General features: G+C 34.3%; 3 protein-coding genes across 3 annotated transcripts in view; 1 reads left to right on the forward strand and 2 right to left on the reverse strand.

Annotated features, from left to right (window-relative positions):
• Positions 1–298: 298 nt before the first annotated feature.
• Positions 299–23,925, reverse strand: part of LOC120164066 (protein BLISTER-like) — a 32,113-nt gene continuing 8,486 nt past the window's right edge. Inside the window, exons 2-14 of the mRNA XM_039173830.1 lie at positions 9,714–9,780; positions 8,139–8,688; positions 7,381–7,997; positions 5,940–6,059; positions 5,690–5,755; positions 4,722–4,832; positions 4,258–4,334; positions 2,977–3,044; positions 2,742–2,855; positions 1,880–2,040; positions 1,678–1,746; positions 1,160–1,315; positions 299–763 (exon numbers count right to left, since the gene is read on the reverse strand). Coding sequence (XP_039029761.1) covers positions 677–763; positions 1,160–1,315; positions 1,678–1,746; positions 1,880–2,040; positions 2,742–2,855; positions 2,977–3,044; positions 4,258–4,334; positions 4,722–4,832; positions 5,690–5,755; positions 5,940–6,059; positions 7,381–7,997; positions 8,139–8,688; positions 9,714–9,779 — 2,262 coding nt within the window. The 5' untranslated portion in view covers position 9,780 and the 3' untranslated portion in view covers positions 299–676. The remainder of the gene's footprint in view (positions 764–1,159; positions 1,316–1,677; positions 1,747–1,879; positions 2,041–2,741; positions 2,856–2,976; positions 3,045–4,257; positions 4,335–4,721; positions 4,833–5,689; positions 5,756–5,939; positions 6,060–7,380; positions 7,998–8,138; positions 8,689–9,713; positions 9,781–23,925) is intronic.
• LOC120164068 (glutamine synthetase leaf isozyme, chloroplastic) lies at positions 11,737–15,683 on the reverse strand. Its single transcript, XM_039173832.1, has 14 exons — positions 15,485–15,683; positions 14,063–14,329; positions 13,906–13,945; positions 13,711–13,814; positions 13,574–13,622; positions 13,356–13,462; positions 13,170–13,257; positions 12,919–13,047; positions 12,735–12,809; positions 12,559–12,612; positions 12,442–12,479; positions 12,185–12,344; positions 12,021–12,081; positions 11,737–11,926 (listed from the first exon to the last, which is right to left on the reverse strand). The coding sequence occupies exons 2-14, from the start codon at positions 14,311–14,313 to the stop codon at positions 11,787–11,789; spliced, it is 1,296 nt and encodes a 431-aa protein (XP_039029763.1). The 5' UTR covers positions 14,314–14,329; positions 15,485–15,683; the 3' UTR covers positions 11,737–11,786.
• LOC120164069 (BTB/POZ and MATH domain-containing protein 2-like) lies at positions 19,196–23,726 on the forward strand. The gene is made up of 5 exons (XM_039173833.1): positions 19,196–20,058; positions 20,351–20,699; positions 22,324–22,600; positions 22,844–23,136; positions 23,696–23,726. Exons 1-4 carry the CDS (start codon positions 19,640–19,642, stop codon positions 23,026–23,028), a joined length of 1,230 nt encoding a protein of 409 aa, XP_039029764.1. The 5' UTR covers positions 19,196–19,639; the 3' UTR covers positions 23,029–23,136; positions 23,696–23,726.

Consider the following 23,925-nt stretch of genomic DNA (forward strand, 5'->3'; position numbering starts at 1 on the left):
TTAAATTTCATCCTTTAACATCCTCGAAGCCATAGAAAACAATATAAAGTTGTTTTTTTTTTTTGGGAAGCTATGAATTTAGTACCTAAACTATCAATTTTGATCCATTTTAATACCTAAACTTTTAATTTTTTTTCAAAACTTGATGTTAAATTTTAAACAATGAACTAATATGAAACAAAAACTAAATTTTAGGTACAATTTTGAAAACATTAAAAATTTAAGTACCAAAACGAACGAAATTGATAGTTTAGGTAAGCACAGTCACAGTCAAGGCAACATAAGCAAACTGTTAAATTCTAACGCTTAAGAAGCCAAATTTGTTCATCATAAATCCAATGCGCACCACAAACTCGGGGCTTCTTTTCTATACCTTATGTCTCGTAGTTCCGTCTCAGCATCGAGCGATTGCCTCCATCAAAATCCGATCCCAAAAACGAGAACCAAACAACCACAACGGGGGACTTCTTTATAACTTTCTCTATCAAACAATTGGCAATTTAGATTTTGCCAATCAACAAACTCATCTTGCTTCTATAAAAAAGAATGGGTTGCATAATCAACTCGAAATAGAAGGAACTCACGACCTCCCTCATAATCGCCAAAACAAGGGAAGGCACACCGGAACCACAGGCATATGCAAGTTTAGACATGTCTTTGCCGAGATTATGTAGATTTAGTATGAAAGCCGCTTGTTGGGTCTCCGTCTTGATGGGCCCCCGGGAAAGAGCTTCATGATCCATCCTAAAACCCTCTCCACCACCTACAAGGATATTAAAATGTTGTTAGAATTTAAATGTTTGAAACCCCTTGATGTTTCTGTTGTTCAATTTTCAGCAATGGTTGAATTAACTATTACATATATGGCGGGCTCAATCTTTCCCATAAGATGGTGTAAAACTCTTTAGTTTTATATTGATTTAGGGTCATTGAATGTGTAAAAGGATGGACGAGATTAAACTTTGTGCATTCACATTATCCAACTCTTTTTTCTACCCGTAAAGATCTCATTTTCAATTTCATTCATTTATATTCAGCCAATGATCCTAAATCAATGTAAAACTAAAGAGAGTTTTACATAGTATAACTGAATCCTACCTCATATATGTATATATATATATATAGAGAGAGAGAGAGAGAGAGAGAGAGAGAGTGGTACCTCATCACCCTCATCTGCATATGGAGTAACATCATGAATCATTCGAGGCTCATGTTGTCTAGCAGGGATATTCTCACTTGCCAGACTTTGAGCCGTCAGAAGCTCCAATCTTTGGGTTTGCAGTTCAAGTTTCCTGGACAACTCCTCGTTCAACTCCTTCATTCATCAATAAAAATTATAAGGTCAAAGGAAAATTATAAACAATCATTCATTTAGAAATAGAAACTATCGAACATTATTGAGCCCTTGAAAAAGTTTGGATAATCATGGATTGCTTGAAAGCAGTTCAAATGACCAAATTGAAGAAAATGGAAATACAGTCAGCAAGAAATGCTTACAAACACCATGCCTTTAATTAGCTACTTTAATTGAAAGATGTTCTTATATTCCACCTTCAAGTTTTTCAATCTTTCAGAAATTTTCTATAAATTCTAATACGATGCCTAGCAAAAGAACCGAATGAAACTAAATACAAATACTTGAAAATTTTGTCAATATGTCTAGTTCAGGTATGTTACCTTCAGCTTCGAACTTTGAGATAACTCCAATGACAAAGCGTGTATCAGTTCTTCCTTCTCCAATGTTAACTGCAACAAGCAAAAGGTTGGCCAATGATTATGACATAGCAGCCACCGACATCAACAACTTAATTTCTTCTAGATCAGATGAGTAAAACATATAAAAGCCACAAGAAAATCTGAATCATGTAAAATAATCTACCTCAGAAATTAGAGAATTAATGTTCTGAATCATTCTCATTTGATCAGGAGGAAAATAAACCGAAGAAGCTGCAAATCCCCCATCTTCAGATAGCAAACTCGATGTAGAGGCAATGTTACTGATATTCAGGTCCTTATCATCAGAAGTAGTGTCCGTTCTTGCTGCAAAAGAAAAATCAATTTTAAAACAAAGGGCTATAGATAATCAAAGCAACTTTAAAGGATCACCATAACTACTACAACTGCTATCAGACTTATCATAACAGCTTTGAAGTACTGGAGTTTGATGCATAGCTACGATTACATATTTGATTTTCCTTTCACGTAAATCAAAATCAAGTTCAAAAAAAATGTTAATATTTGTCTAGCACAAACTAAGTTTTCCTTGAGTTTTCTTATTTGTACGTCTATATAGGATGATATGTTTATATCAATGCATAATACGATGCATCAGGTTCATGTGTGATGCAAATACATTACAAAAACTCAAGAGTGGAAGCAACTTATCCACATTCCGATAACTACCTACTCCAAATCTTGCAAAAGAGCAACGCTTTCAATATGTAAATAATAATAGTACACCTAATCTCATGTACCCAACCAACAAGACATACCATAGCCATAACCTCAAATCAGAGCTAAAACATCACAGTCCATTAGGCCTTCAAGAAGAAATTTTGTTCCTAAATCTCACTAAGCTTCAGTCTGTATAATCAACTTAAGGGAGTACACCGATAGTATGTTTTGGAATTGGGAATATGTTTAGCAGTTTCCTTCCATATGCAACTGAATTTGGGTTCAGTAATAAGATATGGTAATTTATGCATGTAGAAACCTAAAAAAAAAAAAAGCAATGCAATTACCTAGATCTTCTGTTGAAGTTGATATATCCTTCTTATTAGCAGGATTCCTGATAGCAGCAACAGGCTTTCCACTGAGGAAAGCATCTTTAAGCTTAGACTGGAGTACCTTCTTCTCTGCATTAAAAGAATAAGAAGAATATATAGCAAGCATAGGACTCTTATAGGGAAAAATTATAAAAACTTACATATAATTAAATACGATAATAACAAACACCCCTTAGATTGGCATACTTACCTTCTTGAAGAGCTTCAATAGTTGACAGGAAATCCTGACGCTCTTTCTCTGAGCTAGACATTTTCTTTCTGCAAGATTCAGAGTAAATGTTGCATCCTTGCGTATGAGAACTGAACATGAAAATATTATGGCAAATGGATTAAGCTTGAGGTACTCCTTTACCCCTTCCGCTTTTTGGCGGTCTACCTCTCTGGTTTTCTGACAATTATGAAGGAGGTTTTTAACGAGACCTCCAATTCTTATAAAAAAATATTATGGAAAATGGAAGAACCAAAATAACAAAGAAATTCCTTGTGTAAAACTAATAATCTATGAATTCATGAAACCGAAAGGCAGAAAACCAACAATAAACACTATTACGACCCCTTTTCTTCATCCTTTCAGTTTTCTTTATTTATAGTAAATATCAATCACAAATAATTTGTCTATTCATGTGGCACTTGAAATCAATCATTCACATGGCATATGCATCAAAACTTAATACCCAAAAACAATGCAGTTTATATGTATACAATGCAATAGAAAACAGAATCCGGCCATACTGAGGGAACGACTCTGTTATGATCAGTTGATCACTAACAAAAACACACTTTGAGGTAAAATATGAATGCAAATAAAAGTGGCAGATTACATAAAATTGCATTCTCTGTCATCTTAAATGATTTTAACACGTCTATTAAACACATTGCGCAGACTTTTGGCCTTTTGTTTCTTGAATTTCTTTTTTCTTACTGCATAAATATCAATTCATCTGGCACTTGACAACAATAATTCACATGGCATAAGCAACAAAACTTAATACCCAGAAACAAAGTGGGTTATACATGTAAAACTTAATAGAAAACAAAAGCCAGACATACTGAGGGATGGGATCTCTTACTGCTTTGAGGTAAAATATGAGTGTAAATAAAAGTGACTTATTACATAAAATTGCCTTCTATGTCATATTTAAGAATTCTAATTCATTGATTAAACACTTAACATGAAGACATTTGGCCTTTTGTTTCTAGTATTTCCTTTTTTGCTTCTGCATAAATGTCATAAGTTCATAACCACTTTAACTTTAAATGGATAAATATATCTTTAGACAATCCAAGCACTGGTTCAGAATGGAAACAATGAACATCTACAATATGAGCATCACAATCGAGAAAAACTTTGGAATGCAGAAAGCATATATAATTGGATAAACTACAAAGAAGAAATAAGAATAACTTATGCTGAAAATATAGATAACAAGTCCTTTAGCAACAACATCATCATCATAAAAAGAAAGCATACTTGAAGGAAGAGATTTCAGACTGTGAGTTCTCCAATTGCCTCCCCAATTTTAGTTCATTCGACCTTAATCTCAGTGCCTACAAAAAGGATATTAAAAACATTTTAATCTAGCAGGTGGCAAAGTTATTCTACTCCTGTATCAACAGCTTTACACAAATTTATTCAATGGAATAAACTCCAAATGCTAATAACATCTAAAACAAGCAAATTAACGGAATCAAATCAATATCAAAAAGGACTACAGAGAGAGCCACTCATGTTAAGCTGACACTTAAAAACATTCCATCTCTAATATATGTCCAAGAAACACCCTTCGCATGTAGTACATACTACAAACATGCATACATAAACATGGCAATTTGCAAATCTCTCTGCGTTATTGTCTAGAGAGATACAAGTTCTGTGATGAATAGAATGATATTAGAAAATGAAGAAAAATCTTGACCCATTAAAACATTTGTTACCTTCTCTTCCAAACCAATGACTTCAGAAGCCAATATATTCGCACGTTCATCAGCTGCATTACATTCTAGTCGAGCATTTGCATATTCCAATTTCAAAGATTCGACCTCTGCCTGCAAATACCAAGCAACAGACATGGAAATAAAACAGAGATGAGAATACGCTGAAATAAAATGTAAAATAAAAAAAATGAATTTGTGACATGCTTCCTCACCCATTTGAACATTATCAGACAAAGAACACAAGAAAATAAAACGTGGATCAGCATACATACAGCATACCATTTTAAAATACAGAACAAACCAGAATTGCATCCCGTGCGCCATTCTTTTGCAACAAAAGAAAACCATTACAAACAAGACTTGCAGATTGAATTCAGGAATAATAAACAAACTCAAACTTTAAGCATCATATTTATAGATTCAAAATTGTAAGCATTTAACCTAAAACCAATTGGGAAATAAAACCAAAACAATCAAAGGACTTACCGATTGAATCCAGGAACAATAAACAAGCTCTAACTTTAAGCATCACCTTTATAGATTAAAAGTTGTTAAGCATCTAACCTAAAACCAATTGGCAATAGGTGAAGAGGGCAAGAGGCCCAACCTGAATATAAAACCAAAAGAAACCCAATATTTAATAAACGTGGAACAACACTACATAAGGTCCCTTCACGTGCAGATCAAAAAGGGCTACACAAGGACAACAGCTTGAGGGATTCCTTGTACTGCATTTTCTGGTTAATAGGTATGACTCAGGATGCAATAGACAGCAGTAGATATCTCAATTTTAAAATAGTTTATGAAAGAATAAACAAGTCTAAATCCATGTGCATATGTGCACACGTGAAACACGCCATATAAACACCATTGCGCATATGATATAAAGCTGTATGCAGTTGCACGACATTCAATTATTTCTAACAGCTTGAACTGACTACCAGTACCTAAATACAACAAATACTAACCACTTGGGCCTTGATTTCTTCCTGTAAGTGCTCCATGTCAGATTTTAGCTGGTTGAAAACACCTCTCTGCGGAGAAAAGTCAAATAATTAAGAGATTTTTAAGAATGATTTAGAATAGTTATTGGGACAATGAAATGACATCTAAGTGCCCCTTCATAATTACAATGACGAAGCACAATGAATTGATAAACAAGCATATCATGACCATGACATGCTAGTGATGCTGCTAATCTAATATCTGGAAGCACACCTGTTGATTATAATTATCTGTTAATGATGAGTTTTCAGAAGCCAAAGATTCTGCTAATGCACGTGAGGCCTCAAGAGCTCGTTCCAATGAAAATTTTTCCTGAGTCAAATCTTCAATATGCTGCAGAATAAGAATAAATAAATTAATAAAGCCAAAACAATTTACAGAAAAAGTCAATAAAAGAACCATTTTCACAAACAACATAAAAGAACCATTTTCACAAACAACATATGAAAAACTATAGTATTCTACACCAAAAGTTATCCGGTGAGCGTATTAGATTTTTTTTTTGATAGAATCGTATTAGAAACTTCAAAAGATACAACAACATTTTCTTCTCAATGGCTCTTTTTCTTTGACCAGCCATTTATAGCCACTCATCCCTAAGGTACCAACATGACAATGATGACATTAAGGATTGAAATACGAAAAAGTCCATTATAACTAAAAAGCTCTAGGGATTCCTCTTCCTTGCCTCTTAATATCCAAACCTGTCAGTTCCCAAACCAAACAACATCCTACTCCAGCTCATGCACGCCCAAAGACTAGATGGTGAACACGAGACAGAGATCTAAGAATACAATTTTTTTTTATAACTCATCCGTTATTTCACTATTTCATTTTCATCACGGATGAACAATAACTTGATAAAGGAATCAGCGTTATCCCTCAACTAAACTCTAAATTCCCAACCTAGATTTTTCACCTCTGAAACTGAAAGCAACATCGTATATTTAAGCACATTATCCTGGTGAGTGACAGTCCCTTTTTCTTTTGCATTCTAGAGACCCATATACCTTTCTTCTCCAGTATATTTCAAACAACTACATGATCCCTATACGGCTATAGGAAGAAAATAATTCCATGGTTTTTATGCATATTCATAGAATCACATACTAGTAAAAATTGCATATACATTGTGGAATGTCAAATTGCATGATGAGTTAAATATAAGCTTGGATACCCGTGATGACATATTCCTAAGACATCAAAAAGTGCACTTCAAAAAATGCGTTTTAATGTTATTAAGGAAACCGGGACCTTAGTTTCTGCTATGGGTATTATTGTTAGATGGATTCCTAGGAGTTGCAATTCGGAGGCAAATAAGTTAGCTAAGGAGGGGATTGGTTGATGTTTATAGCTTTATGGTTGGTTTGGTTTGTATTTTATTTCGGGAAGTTTATTATGTAAGATGTAAGATTATGTAATTCTGGTTTATTAATAAGATGAGGTACTCTTTTCCTCCTTCCAATGTTGCCTCTTCCACAAGAGCCAACTAAGAAGGAGGTTTTTAATGAGACCTCCTATTCCTATAAAAAAAATGTTATTAAGGAAACCCTTATGATAAGCAGTATAACTCACACAAGGGACAAACCATAAAACAGAAGAATCGTTAGAAACCTGGGAACAGTGGCACCTCAATAATAGAAAATATAAGTACCTGCTCCAAAGCTGCAAAATCCTCATTCTGTTTGGTAGAGTAGAATTCATGCTTCTTCTCCGATATATTCTCATTACCAACATTCAGCTTCAAGAGGTCACCATTATTACTAGCAGGAGCTGAAAAATGATCAGAATCCTCATCGACACTAGGAAAAACGGGGAACCCAAGCTTGGAGTAAGTTCCCACATTTCCACTCTCTGTTGATGGTTTCTCAAAATGGGTTGATCCCATGGCATTACTACTGTTAAATTGTGAATTGTGAGGGGCAAATGCATCCTTTTTAGGTTGATTATGTTGAAAAAGAGACCCATAAGAAGCTCCGGATGCATTAAGAGAATCAAGGAAAGATGGACGAGATCTCCTGGAACTAGTATCACTTGTGACAGAATGCAGTGGTGTGTAACTTGAGGAACTTCTGGCATCAAAATTTAACTCTGATGACCCAGATGTTTGTATGGATGGAACATGCAAACTTGGAAAAACACTGGATGAACTACTGAATTTTCTTTCTTCAAAATCAGAAATCATAGGTTCCTTAAATTCTGCTGTTCCTTGCAAGTTCTGCCCAACTTCACAGATGAATGCTGTCCCACCTGATGTGGATTGAGCAGAGTCTGCAATTAAACCACAGAAAATGCTATGCTGTGTTAGTTTCCTAGCAAAATAAAATATGCTGAAATCATAGATATATAAACAGAAATTCCATTCATATAATGTATAAAACAAGCATATTCAAAACAAGTATTCAACATTACCTTCATATAATGAAGGGCCATGGCTACTGCCTAGCAAGCTGCCTTCGCTTGCCTTGCTTTGCAGTGAATTCTGTGGAGATATTTTAATAGCAAAATCTTCAGAAGAAATAGGATTTAGATTTGTCGGAACCTTCAAATAGTCGTCTTCTTTTGACTTGGGTTCTTGAAAGGCATTACTCATATGTTCTGTCTGTAGGCTATCATTGAACAATGGTCCAGCACTATAAGAAGCACCATATTTCTCATTTTCTTGACTGTTTGCATGTGCATGCGCTTTTGTAGAAGATGAATTATAATCATTCTCTAAAAAGGATGGGAAAACATCCATGTTGTTTGAGTAAACTTCAGTTGTTTTATAGTTGTCAATTATTTTTACAGAAGACAGATCGGGTCCATCAGATGTACCAGCACCACCTGATTCGGTAACCCGTACTTGTTCAGTTTCTAATTGCTGTTTATAATTTAAACTAACAATGGAAGCTTGAGCTTGGGTGGTATTTGCTGCCTTCTTGGCTTTCTCAGCTGCTTTTTTCTTACGAAATTCCTCAAGCTGCAACAAAAAAGAGGGTATGAATTGTAACCGTACATGGTAAGTATACTCCACAGAATTATTTTCGCATTCAAAAACAATTAACTGATAACTGAGAAACTTTATTGTAGGCACAATCCAAGTACAATTATACAAAAGGCAATCGAACAATACAATTATACAAAAGCCAACCAACCAAGTGGATTATTTAGGAGGATATTAACTTATTAAACTATGTAAAAAGTGCAGCTTCAACTATGTAAAAAGTGCAGCTTCCCAAGAAAAAATACAACTCCGGGATGGGAGTTCTTTTTGTTTTGTGGACCTAATTAATATGATGAGAATTACTACCAGAACTGGTCCAACCCGTCACAAAACAGATCAAAAGAACAGTTCTAAACAACCAGAACTGGTCCAACCCATCACAAAACAGAACTAGCGATAATACACATTACTCAGGTGCAAAAGCATATCAGCAATGCTAGCAGCTAGGCAGCTGAAATTCACCCGTCTTTGAAATCACAGCCGATAAGTGCCAAATGAAGCTTCTTCATCCTTTCCGGCTTGAATACAAACACTAGCATTGAGTGAACCGTAATGACAAAAATAAACTCTCAAATTTTGTTTAAGAAGAAAAACAAAAGATAATGGGTCTCCTTTTTAGCTCCAATGACATCACATTACGGTCGCGACGATAAGATTTTAGGCATAAAAGCATTTAAACTTCCAAAAGGTGTAATCTAACAAAATAATTGACTTCATATACCATGTCCATCAATTCTAGCCATGATCAACCAAAACATTGCGAAACAACGTAAATGTACTACAGATCATACGTGAAAATACCAAAATCTACCCTCAGTTCTAATCCTATTCTGAAATCAATATCCTAAATAACTGACCATATATACCTAATAAATTTAACGAGGAACACAATCATTGACCAGATCCAAAATCATATCTCAAAACAGAAACCACAAAAGGAACAATGAATCAAAATCAATCAATATAGGGGGGAAATTAAGAATGAAAAAAAAAAACTGTACCCGTCGCTTCCCAGCTTCTAAATGTTCTTTTTTCCTCGAACTAGGCAAGACCTGAGCCGATGCCATTCTCGAAAACCCCGTTCAAAATCTCCTCAATCAACGATTCTAATCCCAAATTCTCACCCCCATTGATCCACCAAAAATAAAATAAATAAAAAAACAACAAGAAACTGAAATCAATAAATTCTCAAGTTCAACGACAAAGCTTCCAAAAAAAATCCCCCCGCCCCTCTCTTCCCCCGCGAATCAGATCAATAAACACGAGATTCGATCACAGAGCGATAGAAAATTACGAAACAATTCACAACGGTAGGAGGAGTTTCAAAATCTTATGAAATTAAAATTAAAATTAAAAGGGAAAAAACAAATTGAAACTAAAACTAAACATTAGGGTAAACTATGTGTTTGCACCTAAACTTTAATTTTTTTCAAAATCAGAACTAAAGTTTAATTTTTATTTCATTTTAGTATCTTATTAAAAATTTAGTGTTAAGTTTTTTAAAAATTTAAAAATTTAGTTACTAAAACGGATCAAAATTGATAGTTTAAGTACTAAACGAGTTAAATTTTTAATAGTGTGGTATTAAAATGAAACTAAAACTAAACATTAGGTATAGTTTTAAAAAATTAAAAGTTTAGATATTAAATAAACCAAAATTAATAGTTTAGATACTAAATACGTAGTTTACCCATTTAATTATAAATCTATTTAAAATTAAATTTGTTTTGTGAGGTAGAAATGATAATATCACTCGCAAACTCATTAAAATAATGTACTACACCCGGTCTCACATTTCTGAGCTTCACACACGTTTTAAACGAAACAAAAAGTAATATTATAAGAATAATTGAGTGACTAAATATATAATTTATATTTACAATTTTTTTGCAGAATTAACATTTTATAATGATACCAACAGGTTAACTAAAGTAGTAAGTAGTTTAATATCATTTTAAGAAATTCAATAACGAAAATTAAGTAATGATACAGTTCAATCCAAATTAGTCAAGGTAAAATTCTGAAAAATCAAAAGACAACAAAAATTTTATTTTAATCAAACATAAAACGTCTCGAAAAGTATTTTAGGGACAACTCGTACAAAATATATTTGAGTCTATATAAATGGTCAATTATGTTTGAGTAGGTTTTTATTTTCTTCACTAAAGTTTCAAAAGTAACAAATTGATTACTAATATTATTGATTTATAATAAATCGGTCACTCAATATTAATAGTTGTTATTGTGAGTTATGAAATGTTGATGTGGCATGTTAGTTGACTAGTCGAAAATCTAACCCAATTCGACTCATATCCATCCCCATATGAGGCGTCAAAGGGTGATCTTATGTCGCATCACAATTGGTAAAATCAACAAGATAACGTGTCACATCAATATTATAACACTCACAATAACGACTATTAACGCGAGTGATCTAAGTAAACATGTAGACCAATTTTATAACAAATTAACTAAAAAATTAACTATACCATCCTAGTGAGTGACGTATCCAAGGATAATAAATTATTTCACTATTTGGATGGAATGTTATTTTTTAACAATTTATATTTAATCTATCGATCGATTAATTTAAACTGAATGTTGTAAAGATTTATTCATCACAACCGCTCAATTCAATGAGCCTCGTTTAGAATGAACTTAGAATATTCAAAAGTTTGAGTTTTATCTAGAACGAGTCATAATTTAACCCTTAAATTATTACTCGTTCTAGATTAATTTAAAAAAATCAAAAACCAATTTAAAAGTCATAATTTAGGGGTGGAATCAGAATATTTAAAAGTTTGAGGATTAATTTAAAATAAAAATCATAATTAAAGGATGTAAGATACAATTAACTCAAAATTAAAATATCCATTAAACAAAGATAGAAGATACGTGATTAAGACCAGTAATTTTGATTTACAAGACAATCCATTTAAGAATATAATTTGACAAGACCAAGTACTCATTTTAAGACCCTTTCATTTACAGGGATTTCCCTGAAAGCCATCCAATTTATAAAAGTGCAAAACCATCCCTGTAAATGAGCTAGAACCAAGCCAAACTGCTTTAAATCAGACCTTCAAAGCAATCTTCTGAGCAGCAAGTGCTTCGGCTTCGAGCGTCGGCTCATACAATAGTGTAGTTTCCGCCAGCAATGATGTCACGACGTACGGGTCCATGTTCGAAGCCGGGCGCCGGTCTTCCAAGTAACCTAACAACGAAACAACATTATCGAGTTTGCTGTCAACAAGTTATAGTTCTTAACATCCATAATTGATTCTCACTAGTTTCATTGATGGTAGTACCTTTTCCATTCTTCTCGGTGTCACGCCCAACTCGGATTGAGCAGCCGCGATTAGCCACACCCTGCAAGTTCGAACCCGGAATTTTTTTTTACAGACATTAAAGAAAGTATCTAAAGTTTTCCAATGGCTTCCATTGCAAGGCACAGATATCTCATGAGACGTACCCATGAAAACGTGTCGATGCTGGCTGTTTCATGCTTTCCTGTAAGTCTTCTCTCGTTTCCTTCGCCATAGGCACTGATATGCTCCTTGTGGCGAAGCGACAGATTCAGGATTGCTTTCTTTATAACATCGAAGCCTCCTTCTTCCCTCATGCTCTTCGTACTGCGTTAAGAAATATGTTTCGTTGTGATTCGAGAAGTGATACTATAAATTCACCATAGAATCCAATATAGCTCCCAAAGTGATACTATAAATTCACCTGTAATTGGTGTGGCATCCAGCACCATTCCAGTCACCCTAGCAAAAGGAAAACAAATGGAGCAAACCCTGTGACGGCCTAATAGTAAGAATCGAACGTCACAGAATGTTATATTACCTCAATTGGCTTAGGATCAAGGGAGAGAACAACGCCGGCTTGTTCGGTGATTCTCTATAAGAGTAGAGGAAACTATTGGTAAGTTATTGAATTGATTGACACACAGATGTTGCAAAGGTCGGAATTTTGCAGTGGCCTCCATAAGACTATAACGAAACCATGTGGAGAAGAAATACCTCAAGAATGTATCGGGAAATCCAGATATGATCTCCGGCTTCGATGCCAACACTTGGACCTACTTGATACTCCCACTGCATAGTAATTCACAGAATCAAAATGGCGATAACTAATGAACAAACAAGCATGAATGCAGGAGTACTTCATTTCCGCTAGCTAGATGAGGACTTGAAGGCAGCAGACCTGGCCAGGCATAACCTCCCCGTTGGTTCCACTGATGTTAATGCCCGCATATAAGCAAGCTTTGTAATGTGCGTCCGAGATGTCACGCCCAAATGACTTGTCAGCTCCAGCTGCACAGTAATAAGGACCCTGAATTTGGCATCAAGCAACCATGTTAATGAATAAGTTCTTGTAGGAATGCATTATTAACACGAATTTACAGATCTCTACAACTTTTTTACTTTAGTATAAAAATCGAGTCATATCGTTACCTGAGGACCAGGGTAGCCTCCAACAGGCCAGCCCAGAGGCCATTTCACGTTTTGTTGAAGTAAAGTGTACTCTTGCTCGATCCCGAACCTAATCAGAATAAAGGAAAACACAAGAGTACGCTATAGCTCTTGAATAATACAATATAAATGAAAGAATAAGATAGTTCAAGGAAAAGTAATTCATACCATGGTACTTCATCTACCACCTTCTTGTTGCTGAAAATCTCAGCAGCTCTGGCACGCTTGTTTGTGGGAATGGGCTCGCCGGCTGGTGTGTATGCATCACAAAGTACCTTTTTGAAACACACAAGAAAAATATTAGCCGGCCACACTATATAATTTACTTACAAAGCTTTCAACAACCAATTAGAAAACTTTAGTTACACGGCTTCGATGATACCCACCAAGATATTGTTACCTCCTCGGAAAGGATCCTTGAAGATTGCTTGAGGGCTGGATGAAGTTTTCAGTCAAAATGGTGTTTTGAAGATAACAAGCAATAAATAAACTTTTAAATTTCTTTTGAAAGGTCTTATCTTACTATAAAATAACTTCACTATCGTCTCCGGGTGCTTGTCCGGTACTTGATCCATCGTAGTTCCACTTGGGAAGCTCGGAGGGATGTTCAACCGGCTTTGATATCGTCTGCGAATTGTAATAAGCCCCAAAGAAACATGAGAGACAACTAATTACCAGACTGAAAATCACAAAATTTCAGTTCTAGTCATTTCCTTACCCTGGACTTGCTACGCATATCGATTCCACTGCCCCCTATCCTGTTCCAACGCAGAAACAGAAGTGATTTCATAATGCTAATCTATGTTGCTGAAGTACCTTGTTCGACACATATTTTATTCGAAACATAGATAAGATGTATTAGAAAGATGATGTACCAAATATATTCAGCAATGATCTTTTCGGTGTATGGAGTGATGTCCATGTTTAGAAACTTCTCTAGCCTGTTGACAGTGCTGTTCTCAGACAAAGCGAGCACTCTAAATTTGCCAGAGCTCTTAGCTGCTCCTTTCCTGTTCTGTTTCAACACCAGAGGACTCCACATTTTCGTCGCAACGGGACTCCCAAAGGTCGAGGTCTTCGGTAATCTCATTTGCCATTGAGTCGAGGGCGCTAAAATCTGTGCCATCTCCCCCTTCTCCCAACTGAGACGAATCAAACAAGTATAACAAACAATTTTAACTTCAACACGTCGAAGTTTTAATGCAGATTATGCAAGAAGAAGACGCCTTAATCTTCAAGTCATTCTCCTAAAACAAAATGAACGATGGTAAGTACATAAAAATACCATCTTCCTTTCCTGTTCAACTCATGGTCAGGCTAAATCTTGTTGGACCAGAAACATTTTCATACTTTTAAGTTTTAGAACTGTTGATGGTAAAATTTGGGTTGCGACCGCTATAAGCTATTCATTTTGACTGATTCTTTAGATCGGGAACTTGTCCAATTGTTGATGCTTTCGAAGGAGAAAATTGTGCGGAGGCCATTACATGCGACGGCCCCTGTACATCCTGCGGAAGCGTCCTACCAGCTCCGCTGCCTTCATCTGCAACGGCCTCCGCACTACTTTCTCCTCAGCCAAAAGCGTCACCAAGAACCCAAAAGGATGTCTTAAACACATCATTGTTTAGAAAACAAGTAGCAGAAAACATAGGATTTATATCCACAATCTTCAGCTTAGTGGATCATGTACAAGACTTAATGGATAGGGACTAGGCCTAGTGGCTTATCCTCTCTCCTTGATGAGCGAGCTGCTGGTCCAAAAGCCCAAATTCTAATCACTGGTTCTTTACCAGTAGTAAAACTCCATTGGTTCTATAACTACTGGTGGGGGACCATTCAAATAAGACCCCTCCATTCAATGAACAAAAGATTGAACACTTGATGGGCAACAAGAGGCACCCATGGTTCAAGCTCCAACAAGCCTGGATAAGATCCATGCATCTAAAGAAAATCTGAAAGTAAACTTATAATGTTACCAGGGATGGATCGAGAGGATGCTCGTAGGTGGTCGTATCCTCTAAAAATTTCTAATCCTCTAAAAACTTCTAATATAAGTTCTTAAATCCACACCCTTTAACATAAAATAACGTATCCGTCCCGAGGTGACTTCGATTAATACCAACTCACATTAGTAGGTCAAGACCATTACATACAACCATAAGTGAAAAAGGGTAGTGATTACTACATGATCATGTAATCATAAAGTCATTTGCCACCATAAGTGCATAACGTGAAGCACAAGATTACAAGACATAAATGGTTAAAAAAAACAACACCGAGATGAAGATAGAACTGACCTGGGAAGTGCCTGGAAAATGGACTCACAAGGGACCAGAAAAATGGGTTTTGCTTGGGATTGGGTGTAGATGTAGAAGAAAGAGAGAAAGTGGAGTGAAACAAAAGTGTAAACGAGAGGTGGTTGATAGAGAAAAAAGGAGTTGTCTTTGGCTGTTGATGAGCAGATAGGGATATGTTATGAGTGGAGGAAATTAGTGTTGGGGCTCAAAGTGCCGCCAAGGGGAAGCTTTGGCTATGCTTCAATTTTGTTAGATAATAATGTGCAGAGCTTATCTCATTCGTGTAGTAGAAAATACCTCACGTACAACGATATCTTTCTAGACTTCTATCTATTTTATATGATTGGTGTCATGAATCATTCGATACTTAGTCTAAAATAACATGATATATGCAATATCAATGGGAAAAAGAATTCTCCACGTAGGGCTATCACCATATTATTTGTTGAATTAGGTGGTGTTTGTTTTCACTGTTTAAAGTATTCAAAGCTCTTATGTCTGCGCCGCACAGACCACGCGTAGACATTGGGCTTCGCAGACCGTTTGTTTTTTAGAAGACAGAAACTCTTCTAACGTCTGCACGTGGTTTGCGCGGCGCAGACGTGGCCTTATGTCTGTAGACGTTTTCTAACCTCTTCAAAGAGGTTTTATATTTAATTTAATTTTATATTATATTATATTTGATTTTAATTTTAATATTAATTTTTTAAATAAATTAAATATTAATTTTTTAATATTATATTATAGATATTTAATTTTATATCATATAAATTATTTTATATATTATTAAAATTTTATATTTATTTTAATTATTTTGATTTAAGTTTAAATATAATATTTTTTTTTGGATTTGTTATTTTTAAATTATATTTAAACTTTTTATATGAAAGGTAAGTATTTAAACCACATTGCTTAATAAAAAATGATTTCATTGTTTGATAATTAAAATTTTAAAATATAAAAAAATTATAAATTATGTTTTTAAAATTTTAAAATATAATCACAATTAAATAAAAAATAATCATAAAATAATTTGATAAATTAAAAAATATTTTATAAAAATATCATATAATTATATAAAAATAAATTATGAATATATATTTAAAAAAATTAAAAGTATTACATAATTGCATATTTAATAATAGTTTAATGATAATTAATGTTTAAAAAAATAGAGGTGTATGATTCATTGATTAATAATAGTTTAATGATAATTAATGTTGTTGTGCCATATGATAATAATATTCAAATTTTAATATTATTATATAACTTTAGACAATTTAATGTTTAGAAAATCATATAATTTAATGATCATTTATAAATTTTATTCTATAAAACTAATAATACATGTGATTATGTGAGACTTATAATAGAATTAATAAAGTGGTGTTTGTTTTTCTAAAAAAAATTATTATTGTAGTTGTATGAATTATTTAAATTTCAGTATTGTAAAACTAAAATTATTTAAATCTCAGTATTGCAAAACTCTTTTAAGTTTAAAAAATCAATTTATTTATATTTCAGTTTATTTTACCAGTTTGCATACGTTAAAAACAAACATGCTTCTTCTTGTAGACTGCAGACTTTTGGTCTACCTCTTCTGCTGCAGATGTGGTCCGCAGACTGCAGACCTTTTACCTCTGCAAAAATAAACGTCACCTTAGGGTCATTATTACAGTGTAAGGAGAGAACATCATAAACATCATGCGACTTTAAATTTTTTAGTGGAAGTCGTATGAATTATCACGTGTCTTTAGTTTTTTCCAACAACATCCATAGAAATATAGAACAAAATAAAATAGTCGATGATGGGGAAGACACACTGTGATCCATACATTTTTCCTAAAAAAAATTAATGTCGTGAAGTATTCTCAGCGTTTTCCTCGTCACACTATAATAATAATTTCAGTCATATCGATAATTTACATAAGATTATTATCTTATTTAACAATTACATGATCTCAAATGCGATACTATAGATAAAAGACAATATATCTCACACAATATAAGAAAAAAATAAGGTTCAATCTCGTAATTCAACTTCGTGTATAATACAAAGTTCATTAATTTTTTTGTGAGTTAATTATATCATACATCTCCAATCTATAACCCTTATTTTAAATTAGTCTCTAAACTGTTAAACATTCAATTTCATCCTTACACTATGACTATCATTTTAAATTAGTTCTCAAACTTTTGAACATTTCATTTTCATCCACAAACTATAATCTTTATTCTAAATTGGTCCCAAAACTTTTTGAATATTTCAATTCTATCCTAAATTACACGTATATATTAATCACATCTCTTGTTAATAAAATCATTAGGCCAAGTTATATCATTATATGTTTGAAAAAAAATAAAATTTAGGTTAAACTATGGTTGAAATGAATTACATATTTGGATGAATTTGGGCATGAAATTGGAAAATCTAAAAGTTTAGGGACCAATTTAGAATGAGATTTATAGTTTGACGATGAAATTAGAATGTTTAAAAGTTTAAGGACTAATTAAAATAAAAATCATAGTTTGAGGATGAAATCATAATGTTTAAAAGTTTAATAACTAATTTGAAATGAAGGTCATAATTTGAAGACAAATGATAAAATTAACTCATTTTTCGTTCAAATTATAACATTATGTCATTCACTTGACCTTATCCGTAATACTAGAGAAATTATTAAATGGTCCCGGTTTACCACGTCATCCGTGGTCTCAACCAATAGTATTTGTTCATATAATTTTTTTCTAATATGAATCTTCACATCTTTCCTATGTGTAAAAAAAAAGTGGGTGGTTATTTTAAAATTTGTTGCTATCATTCATTGGACCATGAATGACATGGTGAGTCGAGGTAATACTAAACGCTCAAGAGCACACACCATATTGAATTAGTTATACAGGGATAAACCGAAAAGGGTAAACTATGCAAATGATCATTAATATTTGAGTAAAATTTTGTTTTCTCCACTAAAATTTCAAAATTAATAAATTGGTCACTAAATCATCAAATAGTTCCTTATGATTATTCTATTATTTCTCTTCGTCATCTATTAACCAAGAAAAATGGACCATAGAAATTTGATGAAGTATTTCATACAGATGAAGACGAGAATTCAAGGGTGGGAAAGTTCGGGAGTTTTTCAATCGAGAGATATATTTTATTTCCATGTTTTCATAGCTTTTATTTTGTCTGAGCATTCTTGATTCTTAATAGGCGGTGTGGAGTAAGGAGATGAAGAAACCGCTTAGGGGACGTATATCACAAAATAATATCAACTAATTTGTTATTTTAAAAACTTAATTAATATTCAGTGATTATATCTTAATTAAATAAAAATAAAAGTGATCAAATATTATGTTTTTTGAATTTAGTAAGGAAAGATAAAAAACATAAATGAAACTGACCAATCATATAATTAGTCCTGAAACAAAATGATAATTGAGATACTTTATCGACAACTAATTGATTTAGTTAGACTATATACTATATTTTTTAAGTAAGATCAAATGTTTGAATGCGATTGTAAATACAATAAATTAGGTTGATAGAGTAAATTGTGGTTATAAAAAAAATTATTGATTTGTCATTTGGGAAGCTTACAAAGAAATTTCATGCAAGATTCCTTGCTTTGCATTATATAGAAGTGTGCGCCATTTTGCATTCATTCGGCATTATATTCAGTTATTTTCTTCAAGTTTTCAACTTTGCCGTCTTCTCGAACTTTCTCAACTTCCCCCAATTCATCTCCCAATTCGCAAAATTCATCGATCTTTGTTCCTTAATTCGTCTCCCGATTCCCTTTGTTTTCACCACTCTCTTCAAAATTCCATCCATCGCTATATTTGGTTGTCGATCTCATCTTCCGATTTATACATTCTCTTCAATTAGGGTTCTTGAATTCTGATCTGAATTCGTTATCATTTGATCGGTAAAACCCTGCGTCGGTTCCTACCCAACTCATTTCATACCGAAACAAGAAATACCCGGTTCTTGAATTTTTGAAAGATAGAAGATCCACGCTTCAAAAAATCTCGCTTACCCTTTTTCTAAAAACCCTCCTTGGTTTTAATCCCCAATTCAACCCAGAAGAGTTGTGAGAATTCATCGATTACCCGTTTCGTTGTCAACCCAGATTAATCTTTTCACACGTGATGGGCACAATTAGTTTTCACAAAGAAGTTTCAAAACCCTCAACATCTTCTTCTCCTGCTTCTTCTTCAACCTCCTCGACGTCTCAAACTGAGACGGTGAACGGGTCCCATGAATTCATGATCAACGGATACTCCCTTGTCAAAGGCATGGGAGTGGGAAAATATATAGCTTCAGATACTTTTATTGTGGGGGGCTATGAATGGGCCATTTATTTTTACCCGGATGGAAAGAGCGCTGAAGATAATGCTTCCTACATTTCGCTTTTTATTGCTTTGGTGAGTGAAGGGGCGGATGTAAGAGCGCTTTTTGAGTTGACGCTTTTGGATCAGAGTGGGAAAGATCGTCACAAGGTGCATAGCCATTTTGGGAGGATGCTTGAGAGCGGTCCTTATACCCTCAAGTACCGTGGGAGCATGTGGTGAGTTTTGTGGTTTTCTTTTCGTTGTAGAAAACTATTATTATAGCTTTTTTTCTTGGATTAGTTTCTGCTTTGATAGTTAGAATTGAGACTGGAAATTTTGAGGTAGATAACCATTGTTAAAGTTTCAATTGAGATTAAGTTGCTGAACCAATCAAAGGTTTATACACAAACTGTTATTTTATATCTTTGTTATGATGATCAATTGTTGTAGGTCGGTAATTTAGATTAATGCATTTTTGGCATTTTGTGTGAAAGCACCATTAAATGGCTGGCCGTTCTTGTGTTGCAGGGGTTATAAACGCTTTTTCAAAAGAACTCTTCTAGAGACATCAGACTACCTTAAAGACGATTGCCTCTCATTTCGCTGTTGTGTTGGTGTAGTTAAGTCGCATATGGAGGGACCTAAAATCTATTCTATTTCGGTGCCACCTTCTGATCTTGGTATGCATTTTGGGAGGCTATTAGAAAGTGGAAAAGGAACTGATGTGAAATTTGAAGTTGATGGGGAAATATTTGCTGCCCACAAGTTGGTCCTTGCAGTACGTTCACCTGTATTCAGGGCACAACTTTTTGGTCCATTGAAGGATCAGAACACGCAGTGCATTACAGTAGAAGATATGGAAGCTCCTATTTTCAAGGTTCTCCTTCTCTCTTGATCTGATTTTATTTCATAATTTCCCTTTGATACCCTTTATTCGTCTTTTGAGCAAGCCCATAATATTGCTGAAAACTAGATTAGCTTTTAAGATGCATAGGATATTATCCATGCTGAAGCTCCGAATTGTTGTATTCTTTATTTATGTAGATTTGTTTTTCTATTTTCAGTGTTTGGAATTAAGAATGCTGCTTAGGTCACTGTTCTCTTTCCATAGCTGTATAATATAAATTTAAATTTGAATGAAATGAAGGATATGATTAATATCAGCACCTAAGAAGCAACAAAAAATGAGGACTTTTGCAAGTTCTTTTTCTTCTTTTGTTAGGACGGTTTGCTGAATTTCGTTAAGTATTCTCTAGTTATTAGAAAACTTACATATAGATGGTATGGTGAAGGCTCATACGAGTGCTACTTGATTTTCAGTTTCCATTACTAGAGTTCTTAAGTTCCCATTGAGTTGTATGCACAACTTAGCTTCAGAATCGTCACTCTATCTAGTGCAAGCTGGATTGTAATAGTTATCGAGAAAGAGAAGATTATTTTCACCGGGGTAAAGGGTTTAATGTGAATTTCTCTAGAGAAACGGTTTGACCGCATTTCAATTCTTGATTCGAGGATAGTGACTTCGTGTGAAATTTAGCTTTCTGTTGCCATCATAAACCCCAGAGTTTGTTGAATGTTTAAATTATTTTATTATTAGAAGCACAGATTGTTGTGATTAGGAGCAGAACATGATGATTGTTCCTACTTTTCTCAAGCAGTTGTGTCTTAGGAACCTATAATGTGTTCATCATGAGCATGTTTTTGGATGGTATAGCGAGAGGAAGAGGTAGGTCTGTTGGTTTTTTTTGTTAGTTGAGTAATTGTGGTGCCATACAGGATTGCTTATACAGGAGTGTACATCGGGATTCCTCTCCTAAGGCGCTGCTCCTGTACATTATTCTTCCTAACCTCGGTTAAGGTTTACTGTCTTCTTTTGCTTCCTTTCTAATTGTCTCTTCTTTTTGCACTACCTTTTGAGCTAATGGAACAATATCAAGTGTAATTTTAGCTGACATGGAATTCATAATCATAAGATGTTTTGACAAAATTTCTGAGCTGTCTGCAGCAGTGCTTTTGCTAGATGCATTGAGGATCTAGCTTTTGGATGAGTAAATCCAGTTGTTTACTTGTGACATCAGGCATTGAATGTCTCAAGTGTTAGATATTTCCTTTGTGTTAATATCTCTTTTAATTTCTAAATGTTGCTTAATATGAATGGTAGTGGATAAACTGCAATGAAACTTATCTTGGTAACTATGAAACTTTATACAGATGACATCATGGCTTCATTTTACTTCGGTGAACATGGAGTTGGAATGTGGAAGTTGATAGCAGGTCCATGCTATGAGATTCTTGGTCCTGCTTTGCTCTTTCCTTGCCATGAGCCAATATTTTAACTCTTCTTTTCTTTTCACCCTGATTAAACAAATTAACTTACATCTCTGTTGTTTAAATCTGCCTAGAATAACTAAAACTTGTGGAGTATTGAGAGGATTCCCAAGGTGACTCGGTAAGTGATCTTGTATATATAACTTCTTGTTACCATGGTTGGATGTTTGCAGGCATTGCTCCATTTCATTTACTGGGATACCTTACCGGATTTGGAAGAGCTAGTGGGTTCAACTTCAAAATGGGCTTCAACGCTTGTGGCTCAGCATCTTCTTTCTGCTGCTGACCGTTATGCTCTTGAGAGAATGAGAATTCTCTGTGAGGCTAAACTTTGTGAGGGTGTTGCAATAAACACAGTTGCAACTACATTAGCCTTAGCAGAACAGCACAACTGTTTGCATCTGAAAGCCGTATGCTTAAAATTTGTTGCATTGCCACAAAATTTAAAAGGTGGGGACTGTAAAAATCAATTCTATTTTAGATTCACTAATAATATGCTTAGAGAATGTCTAAATTTATTGTCTTCCTACTTTTCCAGTCCTCTCTTTTCATCCTTCACTTTTCAATCAACATATGCATGATAAGAATTGATTGTCACTCCTAGAATTTATCTCTAAAAGAGCAACACTTAATTTGTTTTTATGTTTTCAAAGAGATTGGTAGGAATGACCAAATTTGTTGCATTGGTTTCAGCTGTGATGCAAACAGACGGATTCGAGTATCTGAAGGAAAGCTGCCCTGGTGTTCTTACTGAATTGCTGCAATATGTTGCAAGAATCGGGGAACATTCTGTTATTGCATGTGGATATCGAAGAAAAGAAGCACCGTTAGATGGTTCTGATGCAAATGGACGGCGGGTCAAACCAAGACTACAGTGATTTAGGGAATAACATGTAAATCATCCTTTGATTGGTAGGAAAACTAATAAGAGAGAGCTAGGTAGCTTTAGATTTTTGCTTGTACTAACATTGGTGAGTATTTGCAAAGTTGCATGTTTTTCTCTCTTTTTGATAAAAAGAGGCCTCATTAAAAACTCTTCATAACTGGCAAACTACAAAACTGTAAAACTAAAAAAGTGGCTTAATGGACATTGGGAGGAAAAGTGTGCCTAAAATATTATTAATTAAATACCAACAACAATACAAGAACAGTACAACACAACCAGCCAGAAAACACCTCTACGCAACACTAACCAACAACATAGCCTAAACAACCTTAGACACTTCCTAACTTAGCCAATTCATCAGTTTCATAATTTCTTTCACAATAATCTCAAACAAAGGAGTACAAGATCCAGGATTTCTAATCTACTCTACAGCTACTAAGGAATCGTACTCAACAATGAGTCTACTCTTTGTATCAGTTCCAGACTCCAAGAACAGCTCCAATCCTCTTTTGATAGCCAATAATTCAGCCAAATTTGGAGGACCTGGACCAATATTTTCAGAGAAAGATCCCAGCACCACACCATTTTCGTCCCTTAACAGCCCGCCAATACCCCTTTTTGCCAATGACAATCCATTGCCCCATCCCCTTTCTGCAAAGTTTTATGTTGAAGGCTGATTTGTTTCTCATACAAAGATGTGTATTGAGTTTGTTAATGATCTAAATGCCACAATTCATCCTTTTATACAGATTCAGATGTGAAGATTAGCTCAGAATCTAAAGATCAAACAACCCACATGATGATTGACATAAAGCCAAATGAGACTGAACATAATAATTTTTAACATATTTCCCTCAAGGATATGTTCAACTTTACAAATTGCTTATTG

This window comes from Hibiscus syriacus, unplaced genomic scaffold (genome assembly GCF_006381635.1).
Source record: "Hibiscus syriacus cultivar Baekdansim isolate YM2019G1 unplaced genomic scaffold, ASM638163v2 tig00111504_pilon, whole genome shotgun sequence".
In the NCBI taxonomy this organism is placed as follows: Eukaryota; Viridiplantae; Streptophyta; class Magnoliopsida; order Malvales; family Malvaceae; genus Hibiscus; species Hibiscus syriacus.

Bases quoted from the DNA above. Each gene is read 5' to 3' on its own strand.
- LOC120164068 (XM_039173832.1), bottom strand. From the start codon at position 14,313: ATGGCACAGATTTTAGCGCCCTCGACTCAATGGCAAATGAGATTACCG. The intron at 13,048-13,169 runs GTAACGATATGA...TGCCAAATTCAG, and splicing joins GAGGCTACCCTGGTCCTCAG to GGTCCTTATTACTGTGCAGC. The intron at 12,082-12,184 runs GTACGTCTCATG...TCGAACTTGCAG, and splicing joins GCATCGACACGTTTTCATGG to GGTGTGGCTAATCGCGGCTG.
- LOC120164069 (XM_039173833.1), top strand. From the start codon at position 19,640: ATGGGCACAATTAGTTTTCACAAAGAAGTTTCAAAACCCTCAACATCT. The intron at 20,059-20,350 runs GTGAGTTTTGTG...CTTGTGTTGCAG, and splicing joins AAGTACCGTGGGAGCATGTG to GGGTTATAAACGCTTTTTCA. The intron at 22,601-22,843 runs GTGGGGACTGTA...CATTGGTTTCAG, and splicing joins ATTGCCACAAAATTTAAAAG to CTGTGATGCAAACAGACGGA.